Source organism: Gadus morhua, chromosome 20, assembly GCF_902167405.1.
Source record: "Gadus morhua chromosome 20, gadMor3.0, whole genome shotgun sequence".
Classification (NCBI taxonomy): domain Eukaryota; kingdom Metazoa; phylum Chordata; class Actinopteri; order Gadiformes; family Gadidae; genus Gadus; species Gadus morhua.
This window is the reverse complement of record NC_044067.1, coordinates 24,484,099-24,500,591: the sequence shown is the minus strand read 5'-3', so window position 1 is coordinate 24,500,591 and position 16,493 is coordinate 24,484,099. Positions and strand designations below refer to the sequence as shown.

At 47.5% G+C, this 16,493-nt stretch overlaps 2 protein-coding genes across 5 annotated transcripts in view; one reads left to right on the top strand and one right to left on the bottom strand.

Annotated features, from left to right (window-relative positions):
* The window catches only part of marchf4b (membrane associated ring-CH-type finger 4b), a 42,547-nt gene extending 40,053 nt beyond the window's left edge, over nucleotides 1-2,494 (bottom strand). The window contains exon 1 of the mRNA XM_030342910.1: nucleotides 795-2,494. Coding sequence (XP_030198770.1) covers nucleotides 795-1,211 — 417 coding nt within the window. The 5' untranslated portion in view covers nucleotides 1,212-2,494. The remainder of the gene's footprint in view (nucleotides 1-794) is intronic.
* Nucleotides 2,495-2,624: 130 nt separating this feature from the next.
* LOC115532889 (SWI/SNF related, matrix associated, actin dependent regulator of chromatin, subfamily a-like 1) overlaps nucleotides 2,625-16,493 on the top strand; it is a 30,705-nt gene continuing 16,836 nt past the window's right edge. For 2 of the 4 annotated variants that reach the window (XM_030342905.1, XM_030342909.1), the window contains exons 1-10: nucleotides 2,625-3,574; nucleotides 3,700-3,750; nucleotides 6,331-6,594; nucleotides 6,720-6,770; nucleotides 7,767-7,950; nucleotides 10,048-10,198; nucleotides 12,540-12,704; nucleotides 13,170-13,235; nucleotides 13,783-13,923; nucleotides 15,897-16,115. In XM_030342905.1, coding sequence (XP_030198765.1) covers nucleotides 3,049-3,574; nucleotides 3,700-3,750; nucleotides 6,331-6,594; nucleotides 6,720-6,770; nucleotides 7,767-7,950; nucleotides 10,048-10,198; nucleotides 12,540-12,704; nucleotides 13,170-13,235; nucleotides 13,783-13,923; nucleotides 15,897-16,115 — 1,818 coding nt within the window. In that variant the 5' untranslated portion in view covers nucleotides 2,625-3,048. The remainder of the gene's footprint in view (nucleotides 3,575-3,699; nucleotides 3,751-6,330; nucleotides 6,595-6,719; nucleotides 6,771-7,766; nucleotides 7,951-10,047; nucleotides 10,199-12,539; nucleotides 12,705-13,169; nucleotides 13,236-13,782; nucleotides 13,924-15,896; nucleotides 16,116-16,493) is intronic. The other 2 variants (XM_030342907.1, XM_030342908.1) reach the window with 2 other exon arrangements.

The window sequence follows — 16,493 nt, the reverse complement described above, 5'->3', positions numbered from 1 at the left end:
CCCCCACCTGTTGCGGTCACGCTTCGGCGGTGGGCAGAAACCCTCCGCCTCACCTCCACCTTGAGGTCTGACCACTTTTTTTTAATTTCAGAGTGTGTGCGCTGCTGAGACCCCACTGACGGCCTCGCAAACACACTCCCACTTACTTCTCTTTTGTTTTGCATTTATCCCTGTTGACAGCTGGCGCATTTCTACCTCGTGGAGCAAAATCTCGAGCTCAGACTCCGTGAAGTTTCGTTTTTTGCCTCTGTTCATGGTGCCAGGTGATCGGATTAAGAGGTGAATCTCAGGTCCAGAGGCCGATTTAAATGAAATTGCATATTTAAATGAGGGCGTGGACAGGGAGGAGTTTGGCACCTTGGCATGTGCGCTCAATTCCACGTTGATCGAGATGTACAAAAGAAACGTGCTTGGATCCATGCGTTCGCACACTTTTATACATCTGAATTTATTTGTGCGTAAGACAGTTTCTCGGTTTTGGCGTACGCCAAGTTTCAGTATGAAATCCACGCAAGTCTTAGTACATGAGGCCCCTGGACTCTACAGTGGCTCACGGAGTCATTAGTGTTATTTTCGTTCATCCCATGTTGGGCGCCAACCCACGCGGTTTCTGTTATTCCTTGAATAAATGCCTCTTTTTGGCTTTGGACGGACATGGGCGTTTGGTGATTCCTGAGCAACCGAGACATTCCTGGCGCAGGGTCGCCACAGTACAAATGAACACATGCACGCACACGCACACACACACACATGAGGTTTCACCATGCTCACCGTTAACAGCTGAATTGACTTACATACTCGGGCCCCTGGAAGCAGATCCTGCACACGGGGGTCCTGAAGCCGCTCTCGCTGAAGCTGCTCATGGAGTACCTCTCCTCCAGCCGGCCCTTGGTGCGCTCCTCGGGGGAGGAGCTGCACACGCGCAGCGCCGCCGACAGCTCCGCCGCATCCACCCAGCCCGGCCCGGGCCCCCCCGCCGGCTGATGGTGGCCCCGCACCAACGTGTTGTTGTTGTCCGAGACTGTGGCCCCCATTGGGACGCCGCCCCCGCTGGCGGCCTGGTGGTCTTCCGCCTGTCCCCCGCCGACAGGGGTGAGGACGTGGGAGGGGGGCAGCGGCGTGGAGGGGGCGTGCGGCCCGAGCAGCAGCACCCTGAGCTCGCTGAGCAGGAGGCAGCAGCGGCTCTTCAGCAGGCCCTGGCCCTGCAGCATGGCTCCGGTCTGACTAACAGCCCGCAGCACCGGAGAAGGATGGGGAATGCAAACCACATGTACCCATGCACCCCCTCCCCGTCGATGGCAGGCAGCGTTTCTCTCTGTGTCTCTGTGTCTCTCTATGTGTCTCTGTGTCTCTCTGTGAGTCTCTGTGTCTCTCTATATGTCTCTCTGTGTCTCTCTGTGAGTCCCTGTGTCTCTCTCTCTATGTCTCTCTATATGTCTCTCTGTGTCTCTCTGTGTGTCTCTGTGTCTCTCTATATGTCTCTCTGTTTCTCCCTGTGTCGCTGTTTGCGGGGGATCTGACGATGCTTTCTGTATGGAACGTCTTTTTTTTCTTTCGACGGGAGAGTATATCCCAGTGGAAGCAAGTTCCAACGATGCAAACAAGTGTCTGAAGCCATTAAGTTCAACAATGAGCTATAGAGGGGAACAAACTGTTCGATTCATATATGAATTAGCCGGGGCGGGTGTTCCTTCAGGTCAATGATTAGTCCGATGGTAGATGTTGTAGTTGGCTCTCTAATAACCTCTCTCCGACTAGTCCATCTGTGTGTGTGTAGACCACCTGCAGAGATCGGAATCCTGGGCTCCGCGGTAAACACACGACTGATGCACTAGAGGCGATCCTGGCGTTAATACACGAGCCCTGCACGGCTCCACGTCAGGACTGGAAACAACACCGATGGAGAAGAGACCATCTCCATAGGATTCCCGGTTTATTCTGTTATCTGGCAGGGTCCAGGCTAGGCAACCGTTCATTCACTGTCGATTCTCTTTGAAGGATTTCACCATCAAACGTTGAACTTTGGTATTGAATGAAGCGATGTCCTGGTTTAAATCCATCCGTTACGCTCCTTGGTGGTCAGAACTGGTCCTGTAGGTCCATGCGTCTATTCAACCCCGCTAGAAAAAACGATGATAACAGGTTTCCTCAGCACCACGGTTCCCGCAGCTTCAACACCACGGTTCCTGGGACAGCTCCGGCTCGCGCTCCGACGGCATCACGCGCCACGGTCACGCGCCGCCTATGATTGCGGGCGATGCCATCGGCGGGCGCGCGAGCAAGCGAGTTGAACTGAACCAGCGGTCAACGTTACTCATAAATACACAGGAATCATTGTACTGTGTGTCATGTTATTTTTTAATGGTTTACTGTCATCCACCCGGTTGTAGTTTTAGACACGCCTTACATAACAACAACAAGGTGTTATTTTTAATATGTTAAGTTGAATCAAAAAGAGCGGCGCAGAGCTGGACCCCACAGCTGCTCCGACATTAAAAAGAAAGAACATTAAAGTGCGTATATATCATGGACCTATAAAGAAAGGTATTGTATGTTTGAATCTAAACGCGGAAATGGGTAAAAAGACCCGGCACCTGACGCGTTATTATGATACGTCACTTCCGGCGTGGCCAAAGCGCTAACGAGTAAGTTCGTTCAAAACAAGTTAACATTTAGGATTTAACTCGTAGATTAAGATCAGGATAATCCATTAGTTTTAACTTAGGTTATTTTGCTTAGTTAAAGCTAATCCGATAGCATCGCTTCGTTGGCTTTAGGTTTAAAAGGTACGAACGAATTCCTGTTTAAACTTTTAACAGGATAGCAGGCTAGCTGTCAGCGGCTTAACTGTTAGCATTTGAAGTTGTCACTATAATTATTATTATTAATGCATGCTCTCTAACTCTAAACACAACGAAAGTGTTGTCAGCCCGTCCTCCTGGATCATATGAATGATAACAGCTGGGGTCGATGAACTAGTTGGGATCAGGTCTCGGCGGAGAGGGCTTTATTATATATTATATAGATATTATTTTTCTCACACCAGCGATGACGACTAAGCTGACGTTAGAACAACAGAGGAAGATCGAGGACAATAGAAAGAAGGCTTTAGAGATCAGGGCGAGGAGACTGGGTCATGTGAACCCTGCCAGTCCAAAGTCCTCTGAGCAGGTGTCCTCCATCAACCAGTCCGCCCAGTGCGCACCCACCGCCAGCCCTGCCTCCAGACTGGGACCACAGCATCACCCCTTCATCCCACCTTTTAAAAAAGACTCCAACTTGGGGACCAAAAGTATTAGTGGTAAACCTTCTGATAACAAGCCTAGTATCTCACCTAGTAGCTCAGGTGGTGTGGTCGGATCTTTCTACAAACCAGTGGCTCAGTCGAACCCAAGCCCCCAGGCGCCCCCCTCTCTCAAAAGTTCATCTATGACTGCTGGACCACCCTCCACAAAGCCCTTTGTCTCCACCAGAGGGAAGTGTGTTTCTCACTCAAAGGACCGCTTCAGGGTAGAAGTGGGCTACCATGCTGAGCTCATTGCTGTTTTCAAATCCATCCAGTCCAAGACTTATGGTAAGTGCTTGCCATATTGTAAGAGCATGTTTGATATATTTGACCTATTGCTGTCATAATGACTTACTTGACTTGACTATTGTGCGACGATGGTCATGAACTCTTTTTTTCTTCCTTCACCGTAGACCCTGCTACAAAAATGTGGAACTTCAGTCAGGAGGACTACCGCCAGCTCAGTATGTAGAACAATATTTCAGTTCCTATGAAAGCATGCACTACCTTTGTAGTAACGACTACTGACTATTATTGTGTAGTCCATGAGTCCTGTCCAACTTCGGAAAAACATGAAGTTGTCCCCCCTCCCAATATGAATTATTTCTAAATTAATGATATAATGGAAATATATATTCAATAGAATGGAAATATATATTCAATGGAATATAAAGATACAAACAGTTTTGGAATAATTCACACCCTTTTAAAGGTGTTGGTGTCCCCTATGGTTCCTGCTCAGTGATCTGGGCCCAGTTTCCCGAAAGCATCGTTAGCCTAAGTGGATCCTGAAGTGCGACGTACAAGCATCGTACAGTTTTCACACCGTTTCCCGAAAGCATCGTTGGTAACGAACGACGTGAAAACGCTCGTAGCTAACGAGTGCTCCAGGATATTCGTAGGACGCTAAGAGCATCGTTAGCCTACTATATAGTGAACTCATTATTGCATGCGGGTGCCTTCATTCATAAAAAATGAAAACATTTGGGAGTATGCAATAATACAAATTATTCTAAAGAGGTCAGAGACTCCGTGCACAGCCCCGCCTTCCCCAGTGAACCAAGAAACCCTGTGCCGTGACGTGACGAACGGGGATTTGACCCCCTCGGTTTTACACAGGAAACTTGAGATAAGAAGGTGAAATCGCCGGGCGTGCCAAGCTGCAGACAGGGCGAACCGGACACCGACGCGAAACGGAGGTGCTTCGACCTGAACAGGCTTATTTTCAATAATGAGCAGCTACTTGCCAAAACGAAAAAATAACTTCACAAGGTGTTTTTTTACAATTTATTTGTTACCAACTTACCATACGTAGTGTTGATCAGCAGAGAAATAGTTAGCCAAAGATGTTGACGTCGCTTAGCAACCGAAGAAGTTGCCGTTGATGTGAAGGGCCCATGCAAGTGAACGGAGCGTTCCACGTCATTGATAAAAGCCGTGTCATATAGCCCATATTTACGTCCTATATCCCCCCCCCCCCGTCAAAATTCTGGCGCAAGGCCGGTACAGTCTCACCCCGGCCCCACCGTCAACAACTTTAAGAGACCCCCACAGAGATGGAATCATAACTCGAACCCTGCCTATAGCCTACTTCATCCTGCCCAACAATATTGGCAGGATCTCGACCAAGCTCTCCTAATCGGGTCAGCAATAGCCGCGTTTGAATGATGATGTATGATTGGAACATTGCATTTTTAATGTCTACAAACTATACTAGAGAGCCAATCAGTGCAACCTTATGCGGAATCAGATAAAGTCGGCCCTCTTGCTGCACAAAATATATGTTTAAAAAATCAGCACATTAAGATAAATGTAGTTGTCACACAAGCTATTTTGGATTTTTGTAATATGGAATTATTTCAGGGGGGGGAAATGCCGTGAATAAATGTATGCACAGTGCGTTCAGGATTAGGACTGATATATATGTCGGCCTAAGCCTAATCAATTGTGTTTTAATATCTTTAGCATTTAGCATATTGCAATCTATTCTTTTCGTAGGCTACTCTGCGGTTGGCCTTGATGGGGAGATATTTTAACCCTTTTTAACCCCATTTTCCTGCGACATTCCTGCGTCTCCCCCTGCGTCATAGCCCGTTTCAGCACCATGTCATATTATTATTATTATTATTTTTTTTTATGTTCAGTGTGTTCAGGCCGAAACTGAAAATTATGTTTTCGGCCATTTTCGGCCGAACATTTTCTGTGGCCGAATATTCGGTGCATCCCGAAAATTAACGTTGGTTCGAAAGATCCATCGGAAACTGGGCCCTGAGCCATTGCATGTACGATTGGCCTGTTATACATCCTTGCCTAGTTTCAACAGATTAATGCTGCTGCATCTGTGGCTTTGTGGTTCTGTAAAATAGGTAAAAATGTAGTCTTGTAGTGATGGCCTAAAAGTGATTAATTAATATATATTTTAAAGTGCCAGTGAACCCACTGTTTCAGCTGGAATTTTAAGACAGATTTAAAAACGTTTAAATTGTTCCAGATGTTTCTCCAAGATAAGGCAGCTGAGGGCCGAGTGTGTGTGTGTGTGTGTGTGTGGGGGGGGGGGGTCAGCTCTCTGGCTGGACCACATTCAGACCAAGCTAACATTTGAGAACTATAACTTGTTCTCAACAAGGCAAAACATATTTAGGGCCCTATCTTGCACCCGGCGCAATTGACTTTCTACACTGACGCATGTGTCGTTGCTAGTTTGCAACTTGCGCAGAGCGTTCTTTTCACTCCACCGCCACGCGCCTGTAAATTAGGGAATGATCTTGCGCCCCAATGGGCGGTTTGGCGAAAGGAGGAGGCGTGTTCTGGCTAAAAACAGCCAATTTAAGAATGCGGCTATATGGGCTTTTTTGCTCCCAAACGATTCCATTCCAACTTGTTATCATACCAGACATATCCCAGATCCATTTTACACCGGATTTCTCCTTTTAAAGTAGGCATCACTCTTTGGAAGAGAGTTGGTTTCCAAAAGGAAACTGTTACTGTTCACATAACACAATCCACTTGGTTATTGTGTGTGTGTGTGTGTGTGTGTGTCTCAGTGCAGGACGCGGGGGCCCTTACCTCCGTGTTCCTGAGGCCCCTGGAGGGCATGGAGGCCCTGGACATGATGGTGTCCCCCGGCCGGGTCCCCCACGACACGGTGGCCCTGGGGCCCCTGCTGAAGCTGTGCAGCGGCTGGCAGCGGCCGGGGGCCGCGGTGCAGGGACAGTGTGTCCTGGTGTCCCCGGCAAGGTTCGAGGTGGACGTGGGTTACCACGCCGACGTCATCGCCGCCTTCAAGCAGACGCCGTCCAGATGTTACGGTGGGACTGCTTTCATTGGTCCTTATCTCTCCTCCCCATGCATGGTTGGATGACCAGGCGTTGTCCTCAACCTGAATGCCAAGCGGTCAAGTTAATTTCTAACAACGTGTTTCTATATGCCTCAGACATGAACACGAGGAAGTGGAACTTTGCACTGGAGGACTACAGAAGACTCAGTAAGCTGCACCCCGGCTCTAACACGACACTCTTACCTCTACACTAATCCAAACTGCTTGGATGTGAGCTTCAGAACAAAGCCTACATAAAAATGAACATAAAACCTAGTGCTGCAGCTGGATTTATAAACACAAAACACTGTAGAGAGTGTAGAGTGGAATTCAGAAAGATAAGGTTAGCAACGTAAATGTAACAAATATGGATTTAGAGCAGGGGTGCCCAACCAGTCGATACCAATAGACCGCCGACAGATCCCAAGTCGACCGCGAGGGGTGAAGAAGAAAGAAAACAAATAATAATTTGCGCGGGACATATGCGGGCGGTAGCGCATGCGCTGTCAACAGCAGTTGAAAGCCGTCAACAGTAGTTACGCACTCCTAAACGTTGGCATGGCTGAGGGGAAACGAGCTAAGACCTACCATTTTCACCCTGAGTGGGAGGAAGATTATTGATTATTGTTGAGAAGGTGCCGTGCGCAGACGGAATGAAACCCCCACTGAAGTCCGTAGGTTCACGGTAGGTTTGCAATGTTGACGCTAGGCTGGTAGATCTCGGGAGGTTGGCTACTTGAAAAGTAGATCTTGGGTCAAAAAAGGTTGGGCACCCCTGATTTAGAGGAACCAGTCACTGAGATTCTAACCTAACAAAGAACATGTTTATTTGCGTTTTATTACGAGAACAAAATCAGAATTGATATAGAACTTAGAATGGGGACTAGTCCTTTTCCCTCCAACCAGCAGGAGCCGCCAAGACGGCTGTTTAATCAGCTCCATGTTAGTCGCTTCACAGACGGGCACCTGTGGCAGGGCTAGTGGCTGTTCTAAATGAGTGCATGCTAGCTACACATTGACATGTAGAGATTTCTCACCATTCTTAAGGATCTAAATTCGACGTAAGAGCTCAAATGCCGATCAGTCCCTCGGCTCATGTCTCTCATATCGGCCGACGTAGCGGCCATGTTTTCCTGACTGTGTGTTCCCCTTCCTATTGGCCAGTGGAGCAGCTGGGAGCCATAGCGTCCGCGGAGGTGGAGCCTCTGCCCCGGGGGGTGGTCCAGGCCTTCAGGGCCAGGTTCGACGGGACCCTGGTCCGGCCGCTCGGTGTCCCGGAGGCGGACCTCTCGGCCGTCGACCCCTCGCTCACAAGCAGCCTCATGCCCTTCCAGAGGGAAGGGGTCAAGTAGGTGGAGCCATTGTCCTCTTGAACCTACTTATAGGTGCTGTAGGTTCAAGAGCTATTCATTTGTGTAATTAGTCTGAATGAGTAGTTCTCTCCAGCTGTTATTGAGCTCTGTGAAACATGTGCTCCCCTTGGCTGCGGGCCTTCCACTGTACGAGACCACTCCAGCCTCCCCCTCCTGTAATCCCTCTTTCCTGTCAATTAGGGCATTTAGCAGACGTTTTTATCCTAAGCGACTTACATCGGTTAGTACACACATTGACACAACGACGGCAGAGTCAACCATGCAAGGCGACAGCCAGCTCGCTCAGGAGCAGTTAGGGTTAAGTGTCTTGCTCAGGGACACATCAACACTCAGCTAGGAGGAGCTTTTTTTTAATGGTGTTCTTTTCTCCTCTTTCCTTATCTCTCTTTCCAACTTTCTAATCGTACATACAGCATCTTTAATTGGTCACACCAAGTTCCAGCCAAGTTCAGCGTCGGTAACTGAAATAGTATATTTTATCAATCATGTATTTTTAAACACAAGTGTTTACTGTTCAGTGTTTCCCCCAGCACTGTATGGTTAAGGCGGCCGCCTTAAAGGGGTCGTTTGCAATTTTCGACATAGGGCCTGATTCCCAAGTTAGCCTTGGTGTTCTTTATCATTGGAGACAGTTTTCAACACATTTCATTCAGTCCTTCTAGTTGCAGAGTTCGCTCGTGCTAGGCTAGCGCACGGCTAGCCACTCCACAGTACACCCGAGATAAAACAATTATAACGCCAGACTATAGATTAGAGCCCGACCGATATATCGGCAGGCCGATATATCGGCAGGCCGATATTATCGGCAGGCCGATATTATCGGCCGATATTAGGCATTTTTCAAACTATTCGGTATCGGCATTTATAACGGCCGATAAATGAATAGTTAAAAAAAATAAGTTTGTCCACCAGAGGGCGCTCTAACGCCCCAAACCCACTGATTCAGCCAGAGTTGGGCAGAGTGAATGAGGTGATCGACGGAGATCATCGGTGTTGTTCATGTGTGCAAGTGTGTTCATGGTAAGTTGGCAACTGTCACGAGACATACATTGCTTGAATAACAATTAAAAGAACATCCCCATCAATTCTCTAAAGTCGATAAGCATGACTTAATTCATGAATACCATGTCCAGTTTTGCTGTTGTTACGTGTTAGCTGAGAGTGAAAAGGATTTAAAGGATAACTACAAATAACCAATGTTGGGGAAATCTGTTTGATTTGTTGCGCGTTTCTGGATTTTATTTTTACATATATATATATCGGCCGATATATCGGCTTATCGGATTTTTAAATCACAAAATATTCGTATCGGTATCGGCCTTAAAAATCCTATATCGGTCGGGCTCTACTATAGATGTGAATGTCTGTGTTGATGGGTTAGATAATAATGTTAGAAATAAAACTAACCTTGCATCGCATGAATCATCGCATTTTGAGGGACTACTTTCTCAGCAGCAGCGGAATTTAACCTAGGTATCAGTCCGCTGCTGCCGTAGCCTACTACCAGGAATATAACACTGCTGCTGAGACGCAATGCAAGGTTGGTTTTATTTCTAACATTATTCTATCAACACAGACATTTCCATCGACCGTCTTCTAACAAAACACGACCGCCGTGTTTTATTAGCAGGCTAGTATTGCCTGTTGCCGTGCGCTAGCCTAGCACGAGCAAACTCTGCAACTAGAAGGTCTGAATGAAATGTGTTGAAAGCTGTCTCAAATGATAAAGAACAACACGGCTAACTTGGGAATCAGGCCCTATGTCCAAAATTCCGAACTACCCCTTGAGCAACAATAAGGCCCCGCCTTGACTACCAATGTATAAAAAAATGAAAAATAATAATATATATATATATATATATATATATATATATATATATATATATATATATATATATATATATATATATATATATATATATATATATATATATATATATATATATATATATATATCTCTCTCTATCTATCTCCTCAACCACCTGTACTAAGATGTGCCCAGTGAGTGACCTGCTGTAGTATATACTATGCACTATAGCTGTAGTGTATTCATAAGTGGTGGTTTTCTGTAGCTTTGCAGTCTTCAAGGAGGGCCGCCTGCTTCTGGCCGACGACATGGGGCTGGGGAAGACTGTGCAGGCCATCTGCATAGCAGCCTACTACAGGAAGGAGTGGCCGCTGCTTGTGGTGGCACCCTCCTCCGTCAGGTTCACCTGGGCAGAGGTACGTCAGGGAAGGCCAATGGGATGCTCAGCTTGGCAGGGGGAGGTGTCAGGGCTGGCCAATGGGAGGTTCAGCTTAGCAGGGGGAGGCATCATTGTTGGCCAATGGGAGGCTCAGCTGGACAGAGGGAAGAGTCAGGGCTGGCCAATGGAAGGCTCAGCTGGGCAGAGCTGAGAGCATTCAGACGAGCAGCACTGACCGCTCCTATGGAACGGCTGAGGTGCATTTGGTTCTTTAGAGTGATAAATAGTAATAGATTCAAGGACTGTTGATCCAGTAAAAGTAAGTCAGCTTGCACAGCAACTTTTCAAAAACCTCAAGTATCTTTTGATGGGGAATCTGTTCTCCTTTTAATGTTGGTTTAAGGTTGTTGGATTCAGGGAACAGCCATAGCGATGGTCTCTCCTCTATTTCCTCATTGTACTTTGACTTTGTCTACTTATCCATGTGGTTAGTTAATAATCCTGTACAGGTGTATTGATACAGATTGACTAATATATATTTTATAATATTTGAACCATGCACACTAGATACCAAGACGACTCTCGTTAACCTAGTTAGCTTCAGGCCACCAATGTAGGTTAGCTGGGGTTTAAAGTGTACAAATATTTATTTAAAAATATGTATGATTTCATGTGACGGGGTAAAGTGTTGATGTATTGATTATGCAATATCCCTATTTTGGTATTTGGTCTAAACCCGTCTCCAGATCAGTGTGATGTGTCCTTGGTCGAGATGCTGCTAGTGCACACCATGGTGCATCACATCTCCAGCTACCCTGAGCACTCACACTTCTGCTACCTAACCATTTTATTACTGGTGTCTTGTTCAGAGCCCTTCTGTGTTTCCAGGAATGGTATAGTGCCCCACCCCCTCTTATGAGGAGGGCAGAGGGAGGATTTGACTTTAATGCATCTCTTACTTTGTGTTAATGGTACAGTGGATAATAACACCAATGAATCACTCCCCTGGCAGGAGACGGCGGACATTTCTAAGAATAAACTATGCTGGTTGTTCATCTATTCACGGGCGTTACTTTGACCACCATGCATTCTGCTTCCACCTGCATGCAGATGCCTTAAGGTCGTTAATTTTGTTTACATCATCAGAACATCAGTACATCAAGGTCCTCATCTATCCTCACTCCAGTGTTTCACACCTCCTGGCTCTCCCTCATTCCTCCGCCCTCCCCCTCTCATCTCTAGCCTGGTTATGCATCGCTGGGCTGCGGTGCGTTTCGAGCTGGCCTCATCGGTCTGCTGTCAGCTGATAAGACGTGCGCTCTGTCAGGGCTGTAAATGGCTCTCCTGCCAGCGGCCCTAGCTCTTCCTTTGCATCAAATCCATTACACTAATCAGAGGCCTGGAGACAGCGGTGGAGGAAGAGACTTGTCTCAGTGCGTCGCACGTTGGAGGACAATGACACTCCTTTATCTCTTCCGAGTGCTCCCCTCAGCGCGGGGGGGGGGCCTCAGTAGTGGTGGGCCAGATCGCTTTCAAAGCAGGCAAGCAGTGGAGCTAAAAGTGAGGAGGATTCAAATTGACAGGAGCCAGTGAGCGCTGGGTTCAGGAGTTATTGAGATCCAGTGAGAGCTGGGTTCAGGAGTTATTGGGAGCCAATGAGCGCTGAGTTCAGGAGTTATTGGGAGCCAGTGAGCGCTGGGTTCTGGAGTGGTCGGGCCGGCCACTGAAAGATTAAAGAAAAGATTTTCTAAAATATGATTTGGTCTACTTTTTTTGTGAATCTTTTCTTATGTTAATCCTTTGGTAAGCCAATAATAATTTGAAATGAATGCTTATTTAATCATATTTCAATTGCTCCAACACAATAAAGGGTTGTAAAACTGATTAAGATCCTCTCTCTGGATGTCTAGTGAGGAACCATCCTAACAACCCAACCACTACCAACTGCTTGCTTGTATTAGGACGTTTTGGACAACATCTACATATGAACAATGTTTAAGTAGGGAACACTAAAAGGAGTTGTTTTGCTGAAGGAATACTTGTTATCTTAACATATTCTGTGAGTGAGTTCATCCTTCATCCCTGTGCATGGGCCACATCCATCATCTGTTCCCTGGGGGACATCTGAGCATGTGCAGTTTGAGCATAGTTTTAGTCAATTTGGCTCTAAATGCTCCAAAACAATCAAGATGCCTTTCTATGTATTCAGATCACAAAGAGGCTAGTGAAACCGTCACTCTGGGACAGAGAACGGTGTTTTTTACCCTCCCTTCACTGACATGCCAGTCGATCTCACCTGCTGCCATTGGTTTTGGCTGGCAAATGTTAAGTCGTCTTGAATGGTGTGCCTATCCCTTTACGCTGTGGTGTCCCTGCAGGCCTTCCGGCGCTGGCTGCCCTTGCTGGAGGCGGACAGCATCAACGTGGTGGTGAAGGCCAAGGACGAGCTGCGGGGGGGCCTGGTCACCATCGTCAGCTACGACCTCCTCAGCAGGATGGACAAGCAGCAGCAGGCCGCCAAGCCCTTCCATGTGCTCATCATGGTTAGTGGTCGCCCCTGGGCTTGGGCTTGAGGGTCTGCAGCCTACAGTAAGGGGTCCTCGATGAAGACCCCCTATCTACTCCTGAATTACATGTATCTGACTCCACCGGAAGCCTCGTTCCATCAAATTCTAAGCTTAAATAGCTGTAAACCTGTCCAGAATGTTTCCCATTAGATTTACATAATGGGGATTTTGCTGACGCTTACAACCATTCATGCCCATATTCACACACAGAAGGTGGGGTTCACCACGCAGGGCGACAGTAGCCAGCTCATCAGAAGCAGTAAGCGAGAGGGGTCATGCTCAGGGACACTCTGATAGGAGGAACTTGAGGGGATCGAACTAGCAACCTTCCAATTACCACACGCTCTAGCCCCTGAGCAACTGTCGCCAGTAGATGCTTGATCTGGGATGGACCTGAGTTATGGTATGACTCTGTGATTGTATTGCTTTACCTCCCTGCAGGACGAGTCCCACTTCCTGAAGAACATGAAGACGGCCCGCTGTAAAGCAGCGCTGCCTCTGCTCAAGGTATCCTGCTCCTCACCACCACCCGTTCTGACGGAGGCAGAGCTAGCCTGTAACAGGGAGCCCCCACTAGGAAGCTAATCTCAATTTCTCGACATGAAGCTGCAGAAGAAGAGTGTGAAAATGAGCCGCTGTATGGTTTTGGTCTCGGCAGGCTTCACCACTACAGTATATGTCCTTCCTTTCGGCACTTTGATCAAAAGAGAACTAACCCCAGGTGGTCCGTGCATTTCAAGTACAAAACGGCATACATTAATGGAGCTGGATGATGCAGGGCCATGCAACAGCCCATGATGCAATGATGCAATGCAATTAGAGGGAACTTTGTTGTGTGCATCCTTATGCATGCACACAATCCTTTTTAAGTTGATGTTAACCTTCTGCTCAGATGCAGTGGTCTGTAGGTCAACATCAGCCTCAATGATGGGTGTTCACCTAGCCAAGAGGCAGGTGGAAACCTTGGTCTGAGATCCCTCGGCCTCAGGAACCAGCCCTGCTCCAACTGACCCTGATCACACTGACCCCCATGTCCCAACTCCTCTCCCTCCAGGCGGCCAGGCGGGTGATCCTGCTGTCCGGGACCCCGGCCATGTCCAGACCCTCCGAGCTCTATACCCAGGTGCTTGCAGTCCGGCCCACTCTCTTCCCCCGCTTCCACGAGTTCGGCCTGCGGTACTGCAACGCCAAGCAGGTAACACACTGGCTCTCTCAGGTAACACTCAGGCTCGGTCAGGTCACACTCTGGCTTCTCTCAGTTGTTTTCCACAGAGCACACAGCGATCTCCACATCCCCGCTGGAAGCCTGGCTGCATTAAAGGGGTAGTTCGGAATTTTGGACATAGGGCCTGATTCCGAAGTGAGCATTGGTATTCTATATCACTGGAGACAGTTTTCAACACATTTCATGCAGTCCTTCTAGTTGCAGAGTTCGCTCGTGCTAGGCTAGCGCAAGTCAACGGGAAATGCTAGCCTGCTATTAAAAACAGTCTTACCCACTCCACAGTACACCCGAGGTAAATCAATTATAACGACAGACTATACATCTAAATGTCTGTTTATAGAATAATGTTAGAAATAAAACCAACCTTGCATTGCATTTTGAGGGAATTGCGGGGTCTCAGCAGCAGTGTTTATATTCCTGTACGTAGGCTACGGCAGCGGCGGACTGATACCTAGGTTACCTGCCGCTGTCATTGCTACAAACGCAGAGTACAGTGAACGAAGGAATTCTACAAGAGTATTAAATTAACAAGATATGGCCACGTTTGGAGGAGTTAGCGATGCATCTGCTTTTGAAGACGATTATGAGGAATTTGTTGTATCCAACGAACCGTACATGTACGAGCCGGTGTTTTGATGTCAAAGCCAGCAGCAACAAGCCACAGTTGAGTCCTTTCTGGATCTCGCACTGGAAATTGGTGGAAACTTTGTGGTGCCCATCTGTACCGTTTATTTCTACAATTTCTAAAAGCACACTGAACCATCATGTTGCCTAGCCGTTCAATTGCGCTTCTGTCCCACGCTTCTCTGTTTACGTTCTTCTGTCGTGATTCGGTTACAAACCTAACCAGCGCATAGTAGAATTCCGCTTCTGCTGAGAAAGTAGTCCCTCGATGATTCATGCGATGCATGGTTAGTTTTATTTCTAACATTATTCTATCAACACAGACATTTAAATCTATAGTCTGGCGTTATAATTGATTTACCTCGGGTGTACTGTGGAGTGGGTAAGACTGTTTTTAATAGCAGGCTAGCATTTCCCGTTGACTTGCGCTAGCCTAGCACGAGCGAACTCTGCAACTAGAAGGACTGAATGAAATGTGTTGAAAACTGTCTCCAGTGATATAGAATACCAATGCTCACTTCGGAATCAGGCCCTATGTCCAAAATTCCGAACTACCCCTTTAAGGGTTTCAATTGAATGGGTTTGAAAGGGACCGTCTGAGCACAGAGGACTTTAGTGGAGGGATTATCTGCCTTCTCCACGTCTCTGCGCTTACACCACTCTGCTGTAGAGTTCCTCCAAAGGAATTCAGAGTACAGGGAAGATAACCTCAACCTAATGCTCATCATGGTCACTGAGCGAGGGAATATGTATTTATGCATTTATTGACTACATGAGTGATGCTGCATACGTTGGCTTTTGAGTATAAACACAGTGAAAATGGATGCAGTACCGCTTTTATTACTATTATTATTATTATTTTATTATAATTTAATGTTAATTAACAGTAGCTGTGAAATATATTAATATTTTATTTTGATTAATCATTCGACTATTTTGAAATGTTGACACTTTTAAGTAATATTTCAGCCATTCTGCATATGTGGCCATATAATATGTGAAGATTAGGTTGTTTGCAAGTGAACGCTTCATAATAAACTTCTCTCTCTAGCTGACCTGGGGCTGGGACTCCTCTGTCTCTCCCTCTAGCTGACCTGGGGCTGGGACTCCTCTGTCTCTCTCCCTCTAGCTGACCTGGGGCTGGGACTCCTCTGTCTCTCCCTCTAGCTGACCTGGGGCTGGGACTCCTCTGTCTCTCCCTCTAGCTGACCTGGGGCTGGGACTCCTCTGTCTCTCCCTCTAGCTGACCTGGGGCTGGGACTCCTCTGTCTCTCCCTCTAGCTGACCTGGGGCTGGGACTACTCTGTCTCTCCCTCTAGCTGACCTGGGGCTGGGACTACTCTGGCTCCTCCCACCTGGGCGAGCTGCGGCTGCTGCTGCAGGAGAGCCTGATGCTGCGCCGCCTGAAGACAGAGGTGATGTCCCAGCTGCCGGCCAAGCAGCGCAAGGTGGTGGTGGTGACCATCGACACGGTCGGCGCCCGCACCAAGGCGGCCCTGGGGGCGGCGGCCAGGGAGCTGGCCAAGCAGCAGTCAAACGCAAGTATCCCATCTCCTCACACGGTTCTGGGGTTTCCTGGGGGGATGGCTTGGAAAGGAAAATATTTAAAGATCCCAAAGACCGCTTTTTTAGGGTTAATAATTGCATCTGAAGTTACTACTAGAATAGGGTTATATGCCTGTATGTTAAGAGTACCCCTTATTATTCACACACTGTTTCAGCATCTTTCAAAAACATTCAGTTTTGTATAATGTCGCTTTAAGGCCCACATCCCGAGTAGCCTGTCTGCTGTGAGACTGGGCTACTCGCTACTTGCCGACTGCAAATTCACACCCCAGAGAAGTTGTAAACATTGCGGGTAGCCGGGAGGCGGGACTTCTGCCCTTCAGCACCGCCCACTGCACATGTCTGCTTCC